General features: G+C 43.3%; 1 protein-coding gene across 1 annotated transcript in view; it reads left to right on the top strand.

The window, feature by feature from the left end:
* Nucleotides 1-25728, top strand: part of shank2b (SH3 and multiple ankyrin repeat domains 2b) — a 680429-nt gene that overhangs the window by 336369 nt on the left and 318332 nt on the right. The window contains exon 14 of the mRNA XM_067994155.1: nt 9789-9864. Coding sequence (XP_067850256.1) covers nt 9789-9864 — 76 coding nt within the window. The remainder of the gene's footprint in view (nt 1-9788; nt 9865-25728) is intronic.

The following is a 25728-nucleotide window of genomic DNA, read 5'->3' as shown; positions in this document are numbered from 1 at the left end:
GGCTACTCCACCCCCCCCCTTCCTTCTCTATCCCTTCTGATTATGTTATAACCTGCAATATTTAGTTGCCAGTCCTGTTCTTTATGTAGCCATGTTTTAGTAATTCCTATTACATCTGGTTCCTCGCTCTGGATTATTGCCTCCAGTTCCCCTGTTTTATTTTGAATGCTGTGTATATTGCTGTACAGGCAGTTTAATTTGTCTTTAATGGTTATTCCTTTTACTTTATTTTTAACAGTCCTTTTGTTTTATAAACTGTATTTGTTCTTTGACCATTTGTTATCTTTATTCCTTACCCTCGTCTGATCTTTACATTAATTTCCTGTTTCTTTTATCTTTTGGCTTTTGTTATTGCTACCAGATCCCTCCCCCCATCTTGTTAGTTTAAAGCCTTATCCACCGCCCTATTTATTTTTTCTGCGAGGACTCTGGGCCCATTCCAGTTCAGGTAGAGCCTGTCCCAGCGGTACAGCTCCTTCCTGTCCCAGTACTGGTGCCAGTGTCCTAAGAAGTGGAACCCCTCCTTCCCACACCACTCTTTCAGCCATGCGTTCACCTTCCTGATCTGCCTATCCCTGTGCCAATTAGCACGTGGCTCGGGTAGTAATCCTGAGATTACAGCCCGTGAGGTCCTGCCCTTTAATTTAGTTTCTAGCTTCTGATAGTCCCATAGCAGGACCTCCTCCTTGTTCTTCCTTATGTCATTGGTGCCGACGTGGACCATGACAACTGGATCCTCCCCCTTCCTTTCTAAGTTCCTCTCCAGTTGCTCCGAGATGCCTTTTACCCTTGCACCAGGTAGACAACACACCCTCCTGGACTCTGGGTTGCGACTGCAGAGGATGTTATCTACCCCCAATTATAGAATTCCCTATGACTACAAACTTTCTATTCCGACCCTCCCCTCCGGATTGCCTCATGCTCCACGGTACCATGGTTAGCATTCTGGGCATTCTCCCTGCAGCCTTCATCCTTATCCTCACAGGTATCAAGCACCTCATTCCTTTTGGACAGGACCAGTGTCTGCAGGACCTCCTTCTTTACTTCTCCTAGCTTCCCACTACCCTGCTGATTAACATTCCTCTTCCTTATGTATTGGAGTGTCTCTAACTCGCACTTCAGCTCAAAGACTCTGAGCCGGAGTGTCTCAAGCCAGAGACATTTACTGCAGATGTGGCAATCCGGGACAGTCTCACTGTCCACAAACTCCCGCATATTACAGTCCCGACGCACTGCCATTTCTAGTTTTTATTTATTTATTTATTATTGGTAGTATATTTCTAGAATTAATGGTATCGTTTGAGATCTAGATTACATTTAATAAATGGATTTAACTTGATTTCGAAATAATTAGTAATTACTTAGTCTTTTTTAAAATTGTGTTTTTTTTAATTTAAGTTTTAATAGTTGATAGACCAGTTTATAGTCCCTTGGTTTAAATCGCTTAGCACCTCATTCCCCCTCTGCACTTAATTCCCACAATCTCCAAATTCCCAGTTGAAAGTCCTCACTCTGTTAGCAATTCACTCCGTTAGAGGTTCACTCTCTGTCTTTACCAATCTCTGTGCTCAAGTACCTGTACTTAGTTTTGTTTTGTCTTTGTTCAGATCACCAACTTTCTTTCTTTCATATTTCCATCACTACACTTTTATCTTTCTGGCTTTTATTTAATTGTTTATTTTATTCTTTTATTTACTCCTTCCAGTTTATTTCACTAACAACCGTTCTGTGGTGAGACGCTGCTGGTATCTCCCAGCACTTGCTGGCGAGCAAGGAGAAACAAGAGACCACAGTATGAGTAAAAATAGAAAGTGTCGGAAATACACAGCAGGTTTGTCAGCCTCTGTAAAAGGAAGAGACGGGTTAATGGTCCAGCTGGAGATCCTTTGTCACAGCGGGCCCTTCCGATGCTGTCGGGCCTGCTGTGTTTTTCCAGCACGTTCTGTTTCCATTTCAGTTTTCAGCATTTACACTGAGAAGAATTCATTTTCTATCTCAGTCAGTTAGGTTATATGGTGATGGAGGATCAATGGGACTTGTAGATGTCTATGCTCTCGAGCAAGAAATCAGCAGATTTTTCCTTTTTATTTCTGGAGTACTCTTTGTGTCCCATTGCTCATTTTGGTCGTGAAAACTATGGGAACTATAGATTTAATTGAAGGCTTTCACTACCGCTGTGCATGCTGGGATAGCTCTGCCTCCATAACAGCTTCTTGCTTCGTCTCATGGTCAAGTGGGAGAACACAACATAATGACATTTCTGTTTGTGATCTTTATTATTTGCCTCTTGTACGAATAGTGAGAGGGAGGAATTAAATCTATGTCAAAATTAAGGTTCGGTTATAGTACGGTGGAGGATCAAACGGACTTGTAGATGTCTGGGCATTGGAACAAGATATCCCTTTTTATCTCTTGATAGCTATGAAGGCTGGTGCATCCTACTGTCCATTTTTGGTAGTGAAAGCTGTGGTTTAAACCCGTAGGAACTATATATTTAATGGAAGGAAACATCCATAATCAGGTGGGCTGTAAAGACAGAAGAAACAAATTACATACAAATGAAGGCAGAAAGAGGAAAGAAAATGTTCATTGGCTGTCCCTTGAATTCGTGTGATGGACACAGCTTGCTGCTTACAACTATTTTTGATTTTGACATGAGATGGTGCCTCAGGTTTATGATTCACAACTGAAAATCTGACATCTTGGATTTGTCCAATGTTGAGAACTCTGCCTCACCACAGACAAGCTACTGACCATCGATTTATCACCTTGTCTGTACTGCCCTAAGATTTGGCCCATTGTTGTTTTCAAATACTAAAGGCATCCATCCACCTGGCTGAAGCCAATTTGAATGGTAGCCCTAACTTGTAACAAGCCTTCTCCTTTTGCTCCATCCCAGCCCTTCTCTCAGGTTTGAATGCCCAGTTCTCTGAGCTACTTAGAGGTTTGTGACCACATATCTGATACAGACTCAGAGCAATCCAGTACTTAGGCAGCACTTTGGAATGTTTCTGATAGATGTGATAAGGTTCGATTTAAATGCAGGTCTTTCTCTTGCATAGTAACTCTCTCACACACTTGCAATCCTCTCAAACATTCACAATCTTCTCACGTGCACTCTCTCCACATTCACAATCTCACACGTTCACAATCCTTTCACACTCTCACAATCCTCTCATACATTCACAATCTTCTCACACAGTCACAATCCTGTCGCATGCTCTCTCACACTCTGGCAATCCTCTTGCAACACACTCAAAAACCTCCTCTCATGCTCACTCTCGCATGTAAGCAGGTGGGCTCTCAAACACACACACACACACACACACACACACACACACACACATTCTTAATTAGGGGTCACCATCCTCTTGTACAATCTGCTGTCCAGTACACACCTCCAGAGTGAAGGACAGTGGAAAAGCAGGAAGGCAGTGAAAAGGGATAAAGGAGGAGTTTTTAAAAAAATATATAGTTGAAGAGGGAGAGACGGTCAGATTTCTGCACCAGGAACAAAGCAAACATTCTTTAAAAGTTGTTAGGTCAGTTATTTCATTACACGGCATCAGAATTTGATTTACTGCAATACATAGGTCTGTGACCTTCACCGCACATGAAATAGGGAAAATGATTGGTAACTTTCTCTGCAACTAAAACAATATAAAAAGAACTATTTTGGCCAAGCTGCCTCACAGAATCCTTTTAGAACTACAGAAAAATAATGCACGTCACATCTTGCAATTATACATTACAGCAGTGACAGTTTGAAACATTGCTGGTATCAGTGAAGCTGATGACAATTAAAAGGCATAAATACCGACAGCACCAGTAGATATCTTGTAGAACAGGAACAGTGACCGAGAGAGGATTTCATCCTTTTTATTTGAGGTGGGACATCACCCATAAGGAAAAAGTTTGTTGGGGGATGGGGGGGAGATGGCGGTGGCGGGGGGGGGGGGGGTGCGGGTGGATGGGGGTAGGTGAAGAATTTTGATTCATAGAATGATACAGCACAAAAGGAGGCTCTTCGGCCCATCGTGCCTGTGCCGGCTCTTTGAAAATGCTATCCAATTAGTCCCATTCCCCTGCTCTTTCCCCAGAGCCCTGCAAATGTTTTCCTTTTCAACTATTTATCCAATTCTCTTTTGAAAGTTACTATTGAATCTGCTTCCACCGCCCTTTCAGGCAGTGAATTCCAGATCATAACAACTCACTGCGATAAAAACAATTCTCCTCATCTCCCCTTTGGTTCTTTTACCAATTACCTTAAATCTGTGGCCGGTTGTTACTGACCCTCCTGCCAGTGGAAACAGTTTCTCCCTATTTACTCTATCAAAACCCTTCATGATTTTGAACTGCTCCATTAAATGTACCCTTAATCTACTCTGCTCTAAGGAGACCATCCCAGCTTCTCCAGTCTCTCCACATAACTGAAGTCCCTCATCCCTGGTACCATTCCAGTAAATCTCCCCTGCATCCCCTCCAAGGACTTGACATCCTTTCTAAAGTGTGGTGCCCAGAATTGGACACAATACTCCAGCTGAGGCCTAACCAGTAATTTATAAAGGTTTAGCATGAATATGAATAGGTTTATTCTCCTCCTTCGGGAGGGCATTTTTTTCCATACAGCAACCCCCACCCCTCCTCCCGAATTTTCAGATGGTTTTGGGACCTTCTGGATGCCAATCTCCATTCTTAGCCAGAAGGTCATGATGTCAGAGGTCCAACATGAGACTGCTGTTTTCTTGTTCATTCAGGCAGCGCTGGGCCCAGCCACTGGGTAGGATTTGTTTCACCTGTCAAATGCCGGAAGAGGCAGAAAAATCTGCTCCTTATATGTCTTGCAGTTACACAAATAGTTTTGAATCTGTGCTAATTGGCCTCTTTACCCAGCTGCTGCTCTTAATGGCATTGAGGCCTTCAGCTTGATTGGGCCGAGCCAAACCACATCACTGGACTTGTAGTTCGAGATCCTTTAAGCCAGATAAATACTTTGGGTCGTAATGTGTTACGCTTGCGCTGGTGCCAATAGCACATCCCAAGTATCGGTGCTTGTGGCATGGTGTTATTAGTACATATGTCAAAAAAAATTGTATGACGATTTTATAATTCCGGAAATTAAGTTTTCTGTGATGCATACAAGCCGCAGTAGTTCATTGGGATTCGAGACTGCAGTTCAAAATATAGCGTTGTTATTGTCGTGCTAGTTAATAAATAAGTTATAAAAAATATGTTAACACCAGGGTTGGTATTAATATTAATAAACTTAGAATTCTGGAACATAGGACCAGGAGTAGGCCATTCAGCTCCTCGAGCCTGTTCTGCCATTCAATTATATCATGGGTGATCCGTCTCTTAACTATTTTTACCTGCCTTCGTTCCGTAACCTTTAATATCCTTGCCTAAAAAATATTTATCAATCTCAGTTTTGAAATTTTCATTTGATCTAACCTTATCAGATTTTTAAGGGAGAGAATTCCAGATTTCCACTATCCTTTGTGTGAAGAAGTGCTTCCTGACATCACCCCCGAATGGTCTGGCTCGAATTTTAAGGTTATGCCCCCTAGTTCTGGACTTCCCCACCAGAGGCAATAGTTTCTCTCTATCTACCCTATTAACTCCTTTCAATCATTTAAACACCTCAATTAGATCACCCATTAATCTTCTATACTTTATTTTATTCGTTCATGGGATGTGGGCGTCGCTCGCGAGGCCGGCATTTATTACCCATCCCTAATTGCCCTTGAGAAGGTGGTAGTGAGCCGCCTTCTTGAACCGCTGCAGTCCGTGTGGTGACGGTTCTCCCACAGTGCTGTTAGGAAGGGAGTTCCAGGATTTTGACCCAGCGACGATGAAGGAACGGCGATATATTTCCAAGTCGGGATGGTGTGTGACTTGGAGGGGAACGTGCAGGTGGTGTTGTTCCCATGTGCCTGCTACTCTTGTCCTTCCAGGTGGTAGAGGTCGCGGGTGTGGGAGGTGTTGTCGAAGAAGCCTTGGCGAGTTGCTGCAGTGCATCCTGTGGATGGTGCACACTGCAGCCACTGAGCGCCGGCGGTGAAGGGAGTGAATGTTTAGGGTGGTGGATGGGGTGCCAATCAAGCAGGCTGCTTTATCTTGGATGGTGTCGAGCTTCTTGAGTGTTGTTGGAGCTGCACTCATCCAAGCAAGTGGAGAGTATTCCATCACACTCCTGACTTGTGCCTTGTAGATGGTGGAAAGGCTTTGGGGAGTCAGGAGGTGAGTCACTCGCCGCAGAATACCCAGCCTCTGACCTGCTCTCATAGCCACAGTATTTATATGGCTGGTCCAGTTAAGTTTCTGGTCAATGGTGACCCCCAGGATGTTGATGGTGGGGGATTCGGCGATGGTAATGCAGTTGAATGTCAAGGGGAGGTGGTTAGACTCTCTCTTGTTGGAGATGGTCATTGTCTGGCACTTATCTGGCGCGAATGTTACTTGCCATTTATGAGCCCAAGCCTGGATGTTGTCCAGGTCTTGCTGCATGCGGGCTCGGACTGCTTCATTATTTGGGGGGTTGCGAATGGAACTGAACACTGTGCAAACATCAGCAAACATCCCCATTTCTGACCTTATGATGGAGGAAAGGTCATTGATGAAGCAGTTGAAGATGGTTGGGCCTAGGACACTGCCCTGAGGAACTCCTGCAGCAATGCCCAGGGGCTGAGATGATTGGCCTCCAACAACCACTACCATCTTCCTTTGTGCTAGGTATGACTCCAGCCACTGGAGAGTTTTCCCCCTGATTCCCATTGACTTCAATTTTACTAGGGCTCCTTGGTGCCACACTCGGTCAAATCTTGCCTTGATGTCAAGGGCAGTCACTCTCACCTCACCATGTTTGGACCAAGGCTGTAATGAGGTCTGGAGCCGAGTGGCCCTGGCGGAACCCAAACTGAGGATCGGTGAGCAGGTTATTGGTGAGTAAGTGCCGCTTGATAGCACTGTCGACGACACCTTCCATTACTTTGCTGATGATTGGGAGTAGACTGATAGGGCGGTAATTGGCCGGATTGGATTTGTCCTGCTTTTTGTGGACAGGACATACCTGGGCAATTTTCCACATTGTCGGGTAGATGCCAGTGTTGTAGCTGTATTGGAACAGCTTGGCTAGAGGCGCAGCTAGTTCTGGAGCACAAGTCTTCAGCACTACAGCTGGGATGTTGTCGGAGCCCATAGCCTTTGCTGTATCCAGTGCACTCAGCCGTTTCACGTGGAGTGAATCGAATTGGCTGAAGACTGGCTTCTGTGATGTTGGGGATATCGGGAGGAGGCCGAGATGGATCATCCACTTGGCACTTCTGGCTGAAGATGGTTGCAAACGCTTCAGCCTTGTCTTTTGCACTCACGTGCTGGACTCCGCCGTCATTGAGGATGGGGATGTTTGCAGAGCCTCCTCCTCCCGTTAGTTGTTTAATTGTCCACCACCATTCACGAATGGATGTGGCAGGACTGCAGAGCTTTGATCTGATCCGTTGGTTGTGGAATCGCTTAGCTCTGTCTATAGCATGTTGCTTCCACTGTTTAGCATGCATGTTGTAGCTTCGCCAGGTTGGCACTTCATTTTTCGGTACGCCTGGTGCTGCTCCTGGCATGCTCTTCTGCACTCCTCAATGAACCAGAGTTGATCCCCTGGCTTGTTGGTAATGGTAGAGTGAGGAATATGCCGGGCCATGAGGTTACAGATTGTGCTGGAATACAATTCTGCTGCTGCTGATGGCCCACAGCGCCTCATGGATGCCCAGTTTTGAGCTGCTAGATCTGTTCTGAATCTATCCCATTTAGCACGGTGGTAGTGCCACACAACACGTTGGATGGTGTCCTCAGTTCGAAGACGGGACTTCATCTCCACGAGTACTGTGCGGTGGTCACTCCTACCAATACTGTCATGGACAGATGCATTTGCGACAGGTAGATTGGTGAGGACGAGGTCAAGTAAGTTTTTCCCTCGTGTTGGTTCGCTCACCACCTGCCGCGGGCCCAGTCTGGCAGTTATATCCTTCAGGCCTCGGCCAGCTCGGTCAGTAGTGGTGCTACCGAGCCACTCTTGGTGATGGACATTGAAGTCCCCCACCCAGAGTACATTCTGTGCCCTTGCTACCCTCAGTGCTTCCTCCAGGTGTTCAACATGGAGGAGGACTGATTCATCAGCTGAGGGAGGGCGGTAGGTGGTAATCAGCAGGAGGTTTCCTTGCCCATGTTTGACCTGATGCCATGAGATTTCATGGGGTCCAGAGTTAATGTTGAGGACTCCCAGGGCCACTCCCTCCTGACTGTATATCACTGTACCGCCACCTCTGGTGGGTCTGTCCTGCCGGTGGGACAGGACATACCCAGGGATGGTGACAGAAGAGTCTGGCACATTGGCTGAAAGGTATGATTCTGTGAGTATGGCTATGTCAGGCTGATTGCTTGACTGGTCTGTGGGACAGCTCTCCCAATTTTGGCACAAGTCCCCAGATGTTCGTAAGGAGGACCTTGCAGGGTCGACTGGGCTTGGTTTGCCCAATTTGCCGTTGTCGTGTCCGGTGCCTCGTGGTCCGTCCGGTTTTATTCTTATTATGACTTTTCGTAGCGAGATTTTACAACTGAGTGGCTTGCTCGGCCATTTCAGAGGGCAATTGAGAATCAACCACATTGCTGTGGGTCTGGAGTCACATTTAGGCCAGACTGGGTAAGGACGGCAGGTTTCCTTCTCTAAAGAACATTAGTGAACCAGATCGGTTTTTACGACAATCCAGTCGTTTCATGGCTACCATTTCTGATACTAGTATTTTAATTCCAGATTTTTATTTAATTAATTGAATTTAAATTCGCCAGCTGCCGTGACGGGATTTGAACTCACGACTCTGGATTTTTAGTCCAGGCCTCTGGATTACTCGTCCAGTAACATAACCACTATGCTACCGTACCCATATTATGTACTCAATGGAATACAAGCCTAGTCTATGCAACCTGTCCTCATAGTTTAACCCTTGTAGCCCCGGTAACATTCTGGTGAATCTGTGCTGCACCCACCCCAAGGCAAATATATCCTTCCTGAGGTGCAGTGCCCAGAACTGAATGCAGTTTTCTGAATGGGGGGTCTAACCAGAGCTTTATATCACTGTAACATAACTTCCACCCCTTTGTATTCCAGCCTCCTTGAGATAAAGGCCGACATTCCATTGGCCTTTTAAATTTTTTGTACCTGTCTGCTAGCTTTTTGTGAGCGCCTCTCCCCTCCCCCACTGCGATGTCCCAGATCCCACATCATAATCAGTAGGTACACAGGTTGCTTCAAGTGTCCCTCCATTAAAAGTTGAGGACATTCATGCAAGTTCTGGGACATTAGGGAAGGCACTCGTGGTGTGCAAATTAAAAATGAAAGATTGAGCTTTGACAACAGTAAAAGTTATAACCTTTGCTTAAACCTCCCCGTGTGACAGTAAAACTGAAGTTTTCTTTTCATATAGCTTTCTGCAACCTGATGATGATTCTCAGTCTAGATGCAATAAAAGTGCTGAATGAAATGTGTGTTTCACAGGCGCTGCTTAAAAGCTGAGGAGTTCCACAGAATAAATTCATCTGCACCTTGTGAACAATCCCATATTACTTTTAAGAACAGTGGCGCACGTGTCTCATGATTTCTCCGTGAGCAGAAACTGTGTGCTGTAGTGACGTGAGTGAAGAAGATCCCTCTCCTGAACGGAATGGCTCAGTGATTTTACTTTGTAAACGAGACATTCTTTGAATGACCTTAACTTTACTTTCTCGCCTCTCCACAGAAACACGTACAGACAGAGCGAAGAAATTATTTAGGCACTATACAGTTGGATCCTATGACAGTTTTGATGCCGCGAGGTAGGACGTGCACATTATTTCTTGCCATTATTATTTTTAATATTCTGAATAACAAAAGGTCCCGTTATCTCCACTGTACACACGTAATTTTCTTCTCCATGTGGTCCACTCGAAGTCTGAATTCAGACGACGACCCAAAGAAACGCTAAACAAGTGTGTTTTGAAGTTGTCAAAATATTCAGGACACAACTTCACACCAAATTATGATAGTTAAACTTTGAACTTTGACTAAAGAAGCTTCTTTGCCACTGTCTAGAAACTTTTGGTGACAATATCAGTGGATCAATGCTTAATACATTTGCATGACCTGCCTCTGCCCAGTCTTTTAGCAGATGATTAAGGGGGTAAAATGGGTTATGCCTGTACCACGAAAGGGGTAGTATGGTATCGACCATCCGCTATACTCACCATCTGATATTCGTTTCCATTGACTTCAATCGCACTGAATATCAGGCGGGGCGTATCATGGGTGGGGCATATAACGGGCGGCCCATGCAATACCGGCCAAGGTGCATTTCTACCCCAAATAAACAGGTCAACACCCGTGTAAAAATAGCAGTCAAAGTAATGTACAAATGTCGTACAAATGCATTCAGCATTCATCCAGCAATACCAACAACAGTAATTCTCAGGTTAAAATGTACTGAGCAAAGTACAGTGACTGACATTTTACGTGCATCGCATTCTGAACATTTTGCAATCTTCATGGGCCTATTTTGTTCATGGTCAAAAGTGCAGCCAATATCTGGGTTTATTTTTGCTATTGCACAGAAATTCTAAGGATGATTGGCTAAAGAGTGACGATATAAAGCTCGGTGGGAAAGTAATCTGTGCGGAGGACACAGAGTCTGCAAAGGGATATGGACAGGTTAAATGAGTGAGCAAGAAGGTGGCAGATGAAGTATAATATGGGGAAATGTGAGGTTACTCACTTTGGTGGGAAGAATAGAAAAATTGATTTTTTTTTAAATGGTGAGAAACTATTAAATGTTGGTGTCCAGAGAGACATGGGTGTCGTGGTACGAGAAACACAAAAAGTTAGAATGCAGGTACAGCAGGCAATTAGGAAAGCAAATGGCATGTTGGCCTTTATTGCAAGGGGTTGGAGTACAAAAGTAAGGAAGTCTTACTACAATTGTACAGGGCTTTAGTGAAACCACACCTGGAGTACTGTGTACAGTTTTGTTCTCCTTACCTAAGGAAGGATATACTTGCCCGAGAGGCGCTGCAACAAAGGTTCACTAGATTAATTCCAGGGATGAGAGGGTTGTCCTATGAGGAGAGGTTGAATAGAATGGGCCTATACTCTCTGGAGTTTAAAAGAATGGGAGGTGATCTCATTGAAACATATAAGATTCTGAGGAGGCTTGACAGGATAGATGCTGAGAGGTTATTTCTCCTGGCTAAAGAGTCGAGAACTAGGGGGCATAGTCGCAGGATATGGGGTCGGCCATTTAAGACTGAGATGAGGAGGAATTTCTTCATTCAGAGGGTTATGAATCTTTGGAATTCTCTTTCCCAGAGGGCTGTGGATGTTGAGTCATTGAATATATTCAAGGCTGAGATAGATAGATTTTTGGACTCTTGGGAATCAGGGGATATGGGGATCGGGCAGGAAAGAGGAGTTGAGGTTGAAGATCAGCCATGATCTGATTGAATGGCGGAGCAGGCTCAAGGGGCCAGATGGCCTACTCCTGCTCCTATTTCTTATGTTCTTATCTTATATTCTTATGTCAGTAGAAAGTGGGATAGAAAATCTTTCGCCTGATATCAGGCACTGCATCCCGTACAGAGCAGGTGAAAATGTTTCTTGTTTCTAAATTTTTCACCAGGGGTACAGGAAAGTAAAAAGTACCAGGGATGAAAGACTTCAGTTATTTGGACAGACTAGAGAAACTGGGATTGTTCTCCTTAGAGCAGAGAAGGTTAAGGGGAGATTTGATAGAGGTGTTCAAAATTATGAGGGTTTTTGATAGAGTAACTAAGAAGAAACTGTTTTCACTGGCAGGAGGGTCGGTAACCAGAGGACACAGATTTAAGATAATTGGCAAAAGAACCAGGATTCTTTTAGTCACAATTGTTGAACTGCTGCGCCCTGGGTAGTAGAAGTGACCTTGAACTTGCAGTAACGTCTCGAGCCTTTAATAACCTTTGTATAATTCTCAGGTCAGCAGGTTACAGTAGCAGTCTTTGACCAAGGTCATTACTGGAGTGTTCAACCACACATGCAAGGATAAAAGACTGAAGGCTAGAAATTGCTGCAAGATTAGCTAACGTGTTTGTAGGGCATTATTCTGTTCCACTATTTTAACACAGCGATTAAACTATTTAGTTTAAATGGGTTATTGTCTCTGTTAAAATAGCTAATAGCACTAACAGTAATTTCTAGCCTTAAAATTATTCAACAATTGTCAAATAATGTACCCCACTAATGAAGATCTTATGACACACAAATCCATGCTCATTCTGTGTTATGTCCCTATCCAGGTCTAACATGTCCTGGCTATAAGTGATCTTTTTTTTTTGCAAAGCTAGCTCTATATTAAACTGGAGAGGAGTGATGCATTGGAATAGAAGCTGGGCAACTAGTCCAAGATTACAGTATGGACATAGCAATGTTAAGTTCACAGTCTGTGCTTAATGCATCACTGGTAAGTTTCCAGTGCTGAGGCTATCAGTAAGGGCTATCTAGAGATATACTTTGACAGGAATTCTCTCTCTCAGTTACATTAAGGGTCACCTACTCAACCCATAGCTTATGAATCAATGTTTGGCAGCATTCGGCTCAAGCTGTTACAAGGATGCTCATTAACCACACCTGGTTAGCCCAGAATGCCCGAGTTACCCCAGAAATCTTGTATGTTTTACAAGGATCCCAGAATGGGAGCAGCTTGAGCATTTCTTCCACTTAACAGCGAGTGCCAGCAGGCAACCCAACCACAGAGGACATCACAGCCAAGCCTGATCCTTCTCCTCGATATCCGGTGTAATGATCAGGAGTGGGAACTCTGGCCAATTGTCTAACTCAGTTGCACTGGGACCAGTGTTAGTGTTACTACCACTGCCTAACTGAGATGAGCCAACTCACAGCAGTCCTAGTGTTATGGTTTGGAGAAGGAAGTTTTAACTCTGAGCTATCTGAACAGCTGTCCTGAACACATTTTTAAAATGTAATAATGTATATATGTGCAACTCTGTCCAATAATTTTGATTTGTACAAGTGTAATGGACATAACTTAGCAGCAAAAAATATTTTGTCTCCTGAGTGCAAGTGAAAATTACTTCACAATTCCAGAAGTGTTGTAGTGCTTGTGATACTCGTTTAAAAAAAATAGAAGTCTACACATTTTTTTTCAAGCTGGGAAGTGGAGAGTCAAGTGGTAGGGTAGTGGCCAAATAAAAAAATATGTGAGGTTAAAAATTCCAGCTGCCAAAAGTACTTACACTGGTGGGTACAAGGCGAGCAGGGCCAGAAAATAGCCAGCTTGTGATGTCACCGGCTCATTGCCTGATTCAGTGTCGGAGATCTCTGCGCTCCTCCAATTCTGGCCTCTTGCGCATCCCTGATTTTAATCGCTCCATCACTGGTGGCTGTGCCTTCAGCTGCCTAGGCCCCAAGCTCTGGAAGTCCCTCCCTAAACCTCTCCGCCTCTCTCTCCTTCAAGACGCCCCTTAAAACGTACCTCTGTGACCGAACCGTCCTAATATGTCCTTATGTAGCTCGGTGTCAAATTTTGTTTGATAATGCTTCTATGAAGCGCCTTGGGATGTTTTACTACGCTAACGGTGCTACATCACTGCAAGTTGTTGTTGTTGATTCGCGCACTGTGCAGCTTCTCACCCCTGATATCCAGCCGGCACATGTTCGCCCACAGAATGTGTGACAGCTTCATTGGATGGTGAAATGTTCTGAAAAGAAGGCCATCATGATGCAGCTCCTGATTTTCCTAGTTTCTTGCCCAATTCCTGCCCAGTGCTAAGTCCACCCAATTAAAGTGGGAGTAAAACACTGCCACGGTTATCATCTGTCAGGAAGTATTCCCTTACAGGTTCACTTTTTTTATCAACCTGCCTTATTTTTTAATCTGCCATACTGTTGTAAGCTATGGGGGCTCCTTTTAAAGTAGTCGACCCACAGGATTTCAAGCAAGAGGATGAAGGAGGTCAATTGTATCTACAGGCCCAAGCACTGCATGGTGGCCTTGACCAAGAGGCACTGCTTCCACGGACTCTGGTTCAGCAGGGAAGTTACAGAGCTCCAGCCATCTGCTACAAGGAGATCTGCCAGCTTCCACCATGAAGACATCACTGCCTGTGTCAGCCAAGGCTCCGTTCTCCCGCAACTTCAGTGCCTCCAGCTCCTTTCAGACTAGCATAGGGATCATTGCAGCTGTGAACCTTCACTCACTGGTATCAGTTTCACCTCTGAGTCAGACAGTTGTGGGCTTCGACTCCCAGACTTGAGCGTATAATCTAGGCTGACACGCCAGTGCAGTACCGAGGGAGTGCTGCACTGTCAGAGGTGCCGTCTTTCAGATGAGACATTAGACTGAGACCCCTATCTGCCCTCTCAGGTGGACGTAAAGGATCCCATGACACTATTCAAAGAAGAGAAGGGGAGTTCTTCCAGTGACCATGCCAATATTTATCCTTTAACAAATATCATAAAACAGATTACCTGGTTGATTATGATTGCTGTTTGTGGGATCTTGCGATACATACGAACATAGGAAAATGACAGACAGGAAAAGACGTACTGGTCCATCCAGCCTATCCAACGTGTACACAAATTATCTGCTTCATTTCCCTACATTACAACAGTGACTACATTTCAAAAGTATTTCATGAGCTATAAAGCATTTTGGGAAATCCTGAGGTCATGAAGGGCACGATATATAAATACAAGGTCTTTCTTCTCAATCGATGTGCTTCTCACAGATGTATCAAACAAGTGACTACACATTGGTAAGAGCAAGCCCAGCATTTCCATCTCCTTTTGCACTGAATAGTAACAGGAGAATGATACAGCTGCCAATTTGACTGGACTATTGCATTTCCCAAAATGCAGGGTGTTGTGGATAGCATCCATATGGCCATCCAGACAGCAATTCCCACACTTCCTTGGTGTCATCATATGCTCCTCCTTGACTATGTGCTGTGACTGCTTCCTCTAGCTCATTTTTGACATTCTCCAGTGTGCATACAGTTGTATTGATACTTGGAAATGTTGGTGAGAGGAACACAGAGTTCTCTGAGCTTCTGTCTCGTTCTGGCACACTGGTAGGCTGTTCTTCCATGCCTACAATAACAGAAGAGGAAGATATGTTAAGAGTGCTGGCTCCAAGACACATCCTCAAACAGAGCCTCCACTGGTAGATACTGGGCGTGATGTTTCATGATAGTATGTCTGCCTTTGTGAGTGAAAAAGGGAATAAGTCATAACAGCAGGATGGTACTCGCCCTGATCTTGGAGGAGGTATCTAGCTTCACCTTCCCCATCTCCCTTGATTGTTTTTCAGGCAAGGTAGTCCTCCTCAAAGAGGAGTCAAGGGCTTGTAATTTCTGGAACCTCCTCCCTATCCATTCTGCAAGCAAGTAAGTAAGTAGTTATGAGCTTCTTGTAAGTTCAAGGTTTATGTACAGTGAAAGGGGTTACTGCAGCAAAGCAAATACTTTGTCAGGACTCACTGAAAATTACTTTTGTTGAAGTAACCTGGGGAACTTTAGTCATCACATTCTAGTACTATGGTGCAGAATGTATTGATAATAGTCTGATATCCAATTAAGCTGAGAAATACTTGAATGTTGAATTTGATTGTGGTGTCGGTGCTCTCTGTGTTAAGTGGAGTGATTGATATGATGATGAATCTGCCCTCTTTGATAATTTGTGGGTTATGTGCTCTCCCTTAGTCAAGGCACAAATCTCCCATTATCTATTGAGTATCCTCCAAGTAATGTACAATGATTCTCATAGCAATTACAATGAAATGTGTCAGAAATCTTCTATTAGGGGACATATGCAAATTAATCAGTGTACAATTGAATGTAGATGATAAAAAAAATTACAGATTCTGCTTTCGGCATGAAGTATTAGAAGCGATTTAACAAGTTAGGCAACTTGTGATCGCTTGTATGTCACAGGCTGTAACTGAGGTTTGTCCTGGTATTTATACAAATAAAATGTACACCTAATCATCATTTAACTGAGAGCTAACACTTGCTTTAATAATTTTCTTACCTTTATTAACACTATTAATGGCTTCCAATTTTGCAGAAGTTGGAACATGTAATGAAGGACTACACCAGTAAAATGTTCTGTGCACCTTTATTTTTAGAAAGGGCACAGAGAGACAGCGGGACAGATTTGGCAGAATGTAGAAACTTTCATCTCTTGGAAAGGGGTTTGTATCAAGCCCAGACTGCTGGAACATGAAGCACCTTTCTCTTGTGGTGTTAAGAAGCCTCAGTGTAATAAGTTTGGGCGGTTGCAACTTACTTGCTACTGGACATTAGGCCATCACCTGTAATTTGGGATCATTGACTTTCTCCCCCTGAGACCATAAGGATCGTTCCTTTGGGAAACGGAAACTTCCCCCTGAAGTAGCAGGGGGTGATTCTCTGACACTTGGGTCACAGCACATTGGTGTAACTGATCTCGAAGTGTTTGAGTGTTCTACTTTTGAACACCAAGATTCCTCACTGCAATGAATGCAAAATCAAACCAAAAATAAAGACAATTCATTTGAAAAAAAGAGAGATTTTTCCATCTGGAGTGATCTAAATTGGACAAAAAGGTCAGATATTCACAAGTTAATTGAGATAAACTAATTCAAATCTTTTGAGGTTTTAACTTCCTCTTTAAAATGCGTCTCAATCACAGAAGGGACTATATCTAAGTGTACCTGCATTCAAATTGATTCAATGTAAAATTGGAGCTATATTTCATTGAACAGCACTGATTCAAGGGTCATGTGGAGGACAAAATTAATTGATTCCTAATCAGATCTCAACCTTGATGTACCGCCAGCGTGATGAAGATTAAAGTGAAGTTTAATTAACACCTATGCACAGGCCCTCTGTTTTAGGGATAGTGACGAAATCAAGATTCTGTTTTGTTACCTAGGATTCTGGGATTTTTCCAGGTGTATTGGGGATCAGGTCCTGTGATTCTGTTTGTTCCTAGTTTAACCCACAGGTTTATATTTACTGAATGAGTCAAATCCGTTTAACTACATGGGGTTATGAACTTTTCTAGGCTTTTTAATCTGGGTTTTGAGGATTATGCTCTGCAATTCTGGCCTTTTTCCGTGGAAATATCAAATCTGTGGCATTTCCTATGCAGCGGAATCGTCTCTCAAGTCTTAAAGAACTTGCATTTACACAGCGCCTTTCACAACCTCAGGACATCCCAAAACACTTTACAATCAATGAAGTAATTTTGAAGGGGGTACAGGAAAACAGAGACCTGGGGGTGTATGCACACAAATCTTTGAAGGTGGCAGGACAGGTTGAGAAGGCTGTTAAAAAAACATATGGGATCCTGGGCTTTATTAATAAAGGCATAGAGTACAAAAGCAAGGAAATTATGCTAGGCCTCAGCTGGTGTATTATGTTCAATTCTGGGCACCACACTTTAGGAAAGATGTCAAGGCCTTAGAGAGGGTGCAGAAGAGATTTACTAGAATGGTATCAGGGATGAGAGACTTGAGTTATGTGGAGAGACTGGAGAAGCTGGGGTTGTTTTCCTTAGCGCAGAGAAGGTTCAGAGGAGATTTAATAGAGGTGTTCAAAATCATGAATGGTTTTGATAGAGTAAATAAGGAGAAACAGTTTCCAGTGGCAGATTTTCCAATAACCGGAGGACACAGATTTAAGGTGATCGGCAAAAGAACCAGAGGTGACATGAGGAAACATTTTTTTTAACGCAGCGAGTTGTTATGATCTGGAATGCACTGCCTTAAAGAGTGGTGGAAGCAGATTCAATAATAACTTTCAAAAGGGAAGTGGATAAAAGGGAAAAAAATTACAGGACTATGGGGAAAGAGCAGGGGAGTGGGACTAATTGGATAGCTCTTTCAAAGAGCCGGCATGAGCACGATGGGCCAAATGGCCTCCTTCTGTTCTGTAACATACCATGATGCTATGAAGTGTAGTTGCTGTTGTAATGTAGGAAATGCGGCAGCCAATTTGCACACAGCAATGTCCCACAAATAGCAATGTGATAATGACCAGATAATCTGTTTTATTTTAGTGATGAATATTGTCCAGGACACCGGGAAGAACTCCCCTGCTGTTCTTTGAAATAGTACGATGGGATCTTTTATATAAGAACATAAGAACATAAGAAATAGGAGCAGGAGTAGGCCATTCAGCCCCTCGAGCCTGCTCCGCCATTCAATAAGATCATGGCTGATCTGATCCTAACCTCAAATCTAAATTCATGTCCAATTTCCTGCCCGCTCCCCGTAACCCCTAATTCCCTTTACTTCGAGGAAACTGTCTATTTCTGTTTTAAATTTATTCAATGATGTAGCTTCCACAGCTTCCTGGGGCAGCAAATTCCACAGACCTACTACCCTCTGAGTGAAGAAGTTTCTCCTCATCTCAGTTTTGAAAGAGCAGCCCCTTATTCTAAGATTATGCCCCCTAGTTCTAGTTTCACCCATCCTTGGGAACATCCTTACTGCATCCACCCGATCAAGCCCCTTCACAATCTTATATGTTTCAATAAGATCGCCTCTCATTCTTATGAACTCCAGTGAGTAGAGTCCCAATCTACTCAACCTCTCCTCATATGTCCGCCCCCTCATCCCAGGGATTAACCGAGTGACCCTTCTTTGTACTGCCTCGAGAGCAAGTATGTCTTTTCTTAAGTATGGAGACCAAAACTGTATGCAGTATTCCAGGTGCAGTCTCACCAATACCTTATATAACTGCAGCAATACCTCCCTGTTTTTATATTCTATCCCCCTAGCAATAAACACCAACATTCCGTTGGCCTTCTTGATCACCTGCTGCACCTGCAAACTAACTTTTTGATTTTCTTGCACTAGGACCCCCAGATCCCTTTGTACTGCAGTACTTTCCAGTTTCTCGCCATTAAGATAATAACTTGCTCTCTGATTTTTCCTGCCAAAGTGCATAACCTCACATTTTCCAATATTGTATTGCATCTGCCAAATCTCCGCCCACTCACCCAGCCTGTCTATATCCCCTTGTAGGTTTTTTATGTCCTCCTCACTCTCTACTTTCCCTCCCATCTTTGTATCATCTGCAAACTTTGATATGTTACACTCGGTCCCCTCCTCCAAATCGTTAATATAGATTGTAAAGAGTTGGGGACCCAGCACCGACCCCTGCGGAACACCACTGGCTACTGGTTGCCAGTCCGAGAATGAACCATTTATCCCAACTCTCTGCTTCCTGTTAGATAACCAATCCTCCACCCATGCCAGAATATTACCCCCAATCCAGTGATTCTTTATCTTGAGCAATAATCTTTTATGTGGCACTTTGTCGAATGCCTTCTGGAAGTCTAAATACACTACGTCCACTGGTTCCCCTTTATCCACCCTGAACGTTATGTCCTCAAAGAACTCAAGCAAATTTGTCAGACATGACTTCCCCTTCGTAAAGCCATGCTGACTTTGTCCTATTAAATTATGTTTATCCAAATGTTCCGCTACTGTCTCCTTAATAATAGACTCCAAAATTTTACCCACCACAGATGTTAGGCTAACTTGTCTATCATTTCCAGCCTTCTGCCTACTACCCTTTTTAAATAAGGGTGTTACATTAGCAGTTTTCCAATCTGCCGGGACCTTTGCCGAGTCCAGAGAATTTTGGAAAATTATTACGAAAGCATCCACAATCCCTACTGCCACTTCCCTCAAGACCCGAGGATGTAAGCCATCAGGTCCAGGGGATTTATCCGCCTTGAGTCCCATTAATTTACTGAGTACCAATTCCTTACTGATTTTAATCGTATTTAGATCCTCCCCCCCTAGAGCCCCCTGTTTGTCCAGTGTTGGGATATTCTTAGTGTCCTCTACCGTAAAGACTGAAACAAAATATTTGTTCAGCATTTTTGCCATCTCCATGTTTCCCACCATTAATTTCCCGGTCTCATCCTTTAAGGGACCTCTATATCCGCCTGCGAGGGCAGACGAGGCCTCGGTTTAACATCTCATCTGAAAGACGGCACTTCTGACAGTGCAGCATTCCCTCTGTACTGCACTGGGCGTGTCAGCCTAGATTTTGTGCTTAGGTCTCCAAAATGGGACTTGAACCCACAACCCCCTGACTCAGGCGAGAGTGCTACCAACTGAAACCGTGAAATTTCTGGAGTTCCTAGTAACAAAGTTTGTTTCTACCACCTATTTTGATATTGATATATTCCTTTTCCCCATAGTTCGAGAACCTTCCCCACCACCACCCCAACCCCACCCCCCCCCCACCCCCACTGAGCAAGTCCTTTTCTGCTGCTTAATTTTCTGTGAAAAAGAAAGAGGAAACAATGCTAAAGTTAACACAATGACACTGGCCACATTTACTTTCTCATCCTCTCCAAATAAGCGTTGGGGTGAGATCTGTCTAGGTTGGTAATGCAGTTAGAATCATAGAATGGTTACAGTACGGAAGGAGGCCATTCGGCCCATCGAGTCTGCGCCGGCTCTAAGCAACAGCAATCCAGCTAGTCCCACTCCTCCGTCCTATCCCCGTAGCCCTGCAAATTTTTTTCTTTCAAATACTTATCCAGTTCCCTTTTGAAAGCCATGATTGAATCTGCCTCCACCATTCCCTCAGGCAGTGCATTCCAGATAAAGAAACACTCACTGCATAAAAAAGCTTTTCCTCATGTTGACGATCTGGATTCTTTCCCCTCAGTCTGGTTCAGTAAAAACTGAAGTCGAATACATTTTAAAGTTCATCACAACTTTAATAGCAGGGTTCTTAGTCTGCAGCATTGATTTGGACTCCTGATAGAGTCCCTCTATGCTGGCAGAGCAAGAACAAAAACATACAGAAATCCACACGTTTTTATACAAATCAATAGGGGTTGGAACATACTTAACGAGGGTCAACACCAATCATAAGCCAGGCATAGGTTGCCATGTGAGGTTACATTATTTCCTGCCAATCATAAATCGTCCATGTGCTGATCATGCTGCTGTTGGACATCAAAGGGGATACTTCCTCACCTTCCAACTTGGAATGTTCTTCCCTGTCCCTTCTGTTCCTTATCTCCCAACCTGGAATGTCTTTCAACTTTGGCTAAGCTCGTTACCTATATTGATCTGCCATAAACATGGAGACATTCAGACCAGTCCTTGAATCACATCAAAGACCTATATTGCTAAGACCATGCAAACCTGCTGACTACGCAAACATATGGCCCAGCAGGAGGCCAGGCCACCTGTACCAATCTCAGTTACTAACTAATTAACCCTTTCTAACCATTTTGCATTCTGCTTCTTTCCCACATTGGCATCTTAATATTTTACCGAAAACTGACCACGTAGGGATTCTCAATGTCACAGTTTCTCTCTATCTATTCTGTCTCGACCCTTCATGATTTTAAATACCTCTATCAAATCTCCTCTCAATCTTCCCTGTTTCAAGGAGAACAACCCCAGCTTCTCCAGTCTAAAGCCCCTCATCCCTGGAATCATTCTAGTAAATCTTTTCTGCACCCTCTCTAAGGCCTTCACATCTTTCCTAAAGTGCAGTGCCCAGAACTGGACACACTATTCCAGTTGTGGTTGAACCAGTGTTTTATAAAGGTTCATCATGACTTCCTTGCTTTTGTACACTATGCCTCTATTTATAAAGCCCAGTATCCCATATGCTATTTTTAACCGATTTCTTAACCTGCCCTGCCACCTTCAATGATTTGTGCATATATACCCCCAGATCCTTCTGTTCCTGTACCCCTTTTAGAATTGTGCCCTCTAGTTTATATCCTTGTTCTTCCTACCGAAAAGTATCACTTCGCATTTTTCTGCGTTAAATTTAATCTGCCACGTGTCCACCCATTTCACCAGCCTATTTATAACCTCCTCACTGTTCACTACACTTCCAAGTTTTTCGTCATCTACAAATTTTGAATTTGTGCCCTGTACACCCAAGTCCAAGTCGTTAATATATATCAAGAAAAGCAGTGGCCCTAGTACCGACCCTGGGGAACACCGCTGTACACCTCCCTCCAGTCTGCAAAACAACCATTCACCACTACTCTCTGCTTCCTGTTACTTAGCCAATTTTGTATCCATGCTGCTACTGCCACCTTTATTCCATGGGCTTCAATCTTGATGACAAGCCTATTATGCGGCACTTTATCAAACGCCTTTGAAAGTCCATATACACCACATCAACCGCATTGCTCTCATCTACCCTCTCTGTTACCTTATCAAAAAACTCTATCAAGTTAGTTAAACACGATTTGCCTTTAACGAATCCATGCTGGCTTTCCCTAATCAATCCACACTTGTCCAAGCGACTGCTAATTCTGTCCCGGATTATCATTTCTAAAAGTTTCCCCACCACCGAGGTTAAACTGACTGACCTGTAGTTGCTGCGTTTATCCTTACACCCTTTTTTGAGCAAGGGTGTAACATTTGCAATTCTCCAGCCCTCTAGCACCACCCCCCATATCTAAGGATCTGTTTGGAAGATTATGTCCAGTACCTACACAATTTCCACCCTTCCCTCAGCAACCTAGGATGCATCCCATCCAGACCAGGTGACTTATCTACTTTAAGTACAGCTAGCCTTTCTAGTACCTCTTCTTTATCAATTTTCAGCCCATCCAGTATCTCAACTACATCTTCCTTTACTGAGACTCTGGCAGCATCTTCTTCCTTGGTAAAGACAGATGTAAAGTACTCATTTAGTACCTCCGCCATGCCCTCATGAGTAGATCTCCTTCTTGGTCCCTGATCGGTCCTACTCCTCCACTTACTACCCGTTTACTGTTTATATGCCTATAAATGACTTTTGGATTCCCTTTTATGTTGGTCGCTAGTCTATTCTCATACTCTCGCTTTGCCTCTCTTATTTCCTTTTTCATTTCCCCTCTGAACTTTCTATATTCTGCCTGGTTCTCACTTGTGTTATCAACATGACATCTGTCATACGCCCCTTTTTTCCATTTCATCTTACTCACTATCGCTTTTGTCATCCAGAGAGCTCTGCCTTTAGTTGCTACTCCTTTCACCCGCGTGGGAATGTACCTGGACTGTACCCGAACCATCTCCTCCTTAAAGGCCGCTCATTGTTCAATTACAGTTTTGCCTGCCAATCAACCCGGGCCAGATCTTTTCTCATCCCACTGAAATTGGCTCTCCTCCAATTGAGTATTTTTACTTTAGAATGGTCCATGTCCTTTTCCATAGCTATTCTAAACCTTATGATACTATGGTCACTGTTCCCTAAATGTTCTCCCTCTGACACTTGCTCCACTTGGCCTGCCTCCTTCCCCAGAACCAAGTCCAGCAATGCCTCCTTCCTCATTGGGCCGGAAACGTACTGGTCAGGAAGGTTCTCCTGAAGACACCAAATTGGGGTGTATAGTTCATACTAAGGAGTATGTGGCCTTATTCTTCCTACCAAATGTACCAACTCTCATTTATCTACATTGAAATTCATTTGCCATTAAACGCCCATTGTGCAAGTTTACTAATGTCTTCCTGTATATGGTCACAGTCCTCCTCAGTATGAACTTTTCATCCCAATTTGGTGTCTTCCACAAATTTTGAATTTGTACTTCTGATTCCTGAGTCCAAATTGTTTAAGTAAATGGTGAACAACAGTGGTCCCAGCACCGATCCCTGTGGAACACCACTTCCCACCTTTTGCCAGTCTGAGTAACTACCTTCAACCCTACTCTCTGTTTTCTGTTTTGTGGCCAGCTTGCTATCCATTCTGCTACTTGTCCCCTAACTCCACATGCTCTAACTTTAGTCATGAGTCTACTACGTGGTACCTTATCGAAAGCCTTTTGAAAATCCAAATATATTACATTTACTTCATTACCCTTGTCTATCCTTTCTGTTACTTCTTCGAAGAATCCAATAAGGTTGGTCAAGCATGACCTTCACTTTTGAAATCCGTGCTGACTATTCTTTATTATATTTTCTCTTTCCAGATGTTTTTCTATTATACCTTTCAGTAAGGATTCCATTATCTTTCCTACCACTGACTTTAAGCTAACTGGTCTATAGTGCCCTGGACTTGTTCTATTGCCTTTTTAAATATAAGAATAACACTAGCTGTCCGCCAGACCTCTGACACAATTCCCTTTTCTAATAAATTTTATATATATGTGATAGTACCTCTGCTATCTCATCCCTACCTTCTTTTAATATGCGTGGATGCAATCCATCCAGACCAGGAGTTTTATACTCTTTAAGTTTGATTAGTTTATCAATTATTTCCCCCCTTTCTATCTTAAATGTCTTTATATCTGTTTGATCGCTTCTTCTAATGTCATACCCACCTTGTTAGTCTCTCTGGTAAATACTGAGGCAAAGTAATTATTTAATATTTCTGCCATTTTGCTGTCATTACATGTGAGTTTATTGTGTGTATCCCTTAGTCGACCTATGCCTATCCTCATTATTCGTTTGTTATTTATGTGTCTGTAGAATACTTTATTATTTCTTTTAATATCCCTTGATATTTTAATTTTGTAGTTTCTCTTTGCCTTCCTAATTGTTTTTTTGACTTCTTTCCTAACCTTTTCGTATTCCCTTTTGTCATCCTCTCCTTTGTTGTCTAAGTACTTAGTGTATGCCTTTTTCTTTAGTTTCAATTGTGCCCTTATTTCTTTATTCACCCATGGTGTGTCATTACTGGTTAGTTTGTTCTTGCTTTTTAGTGGGATATATTTCTTCTGGACTCTGTTGATCGCTGTTTTAAATGTTTCCCACTGCTGTTCTATTTCTTTGTTCGTAAGTTAGTTTTTCCAGTTTATTTTCCCTACTTCCATTCTCATCCCCTTATCAGCTTTTTTCCAATTTATGACTTAGGTCTTTGTCACACTTATGTCCTTCTCAATCTTTATCTTAAACCTTAATATATTGTGATCACTATTGCCTAGATGTTCATATAATCATAGAATGGTTACAGCACAAAAGGAGGCCATTTGACCCATCGAGCCCATGCCAGCTCTTTGTTGGAGCAACCCAGTTAGTCACATTCTCTTGCTCTTTCCCCGTAGCCCTGCAAGTTTTTTCCCTTCAATTATTTATCCAATTCCTTTTTTGAAAGTCACGATTGAATCTGCTTCCACCACCCTTTCAGCCAGCGGATTCCAGACATAACTAGTCGCTGCGCAAAAGCGTTTTTACTGATGTCATTTTTGGTTCCTTTGCCAATCACCTTAAATCTGTGTCCACTGGTTCTCGACCCTTCCGCCAATGGGAACAGTTTCTCTTTATTTACTTTATCTAAAGTCTTCATGATTTTGAACACCTCTATCAAATCTCTCTTAACCTTCTCTGTTCTAAGGAGAACAACCTCAGCTTCTGCAGTCTATCCACGTAACTGAAGTCCCTCTTCCCTGGAACTATTCTCGTAAATCTTTTCTGCACCCTCTCCAAGGCCTTGACATCCTTCCTAAGGTGTGGTGCCCAGAATTGGACACAATACTCCAGTTGTGGTCGAACCAGTGTTTTATAAAGATTCAACATAACTTCCTTGCTTTTGTACTCCATGCCTCTATTTATAAAGCCCAGGATCCCGTATGCTTTTTTAACCACTTTCTCAATTTGTACTGATACCTTCATAGATTTATGCACATATATCCCCAGGTCTCTCTCTTCCTGCACCCCCCCCCCCTATAGAATAGTACCCTTCAGTTTA

The sequence above is a fragment of the Heptranchias perlo genome, chromosome 12 (assembly GCF_035084215.1).
Source record: "Heptranchias perlo isolate sHepPer1 chromosome 12, sHepPer1.hap1, whole genome shotgun sequence".
NCBI lineage: Eukaryota > Metazoa > Chordata > Chondrichthyes > Hexanchiformes > Hexanchidae > Heptranchias > Heptranchias perlo.
The sequence above is the reverse complement of the archived record's forward strand: the minus strand, read 5'-3'. Positions and strand labels throughout refer to the sequence as shown.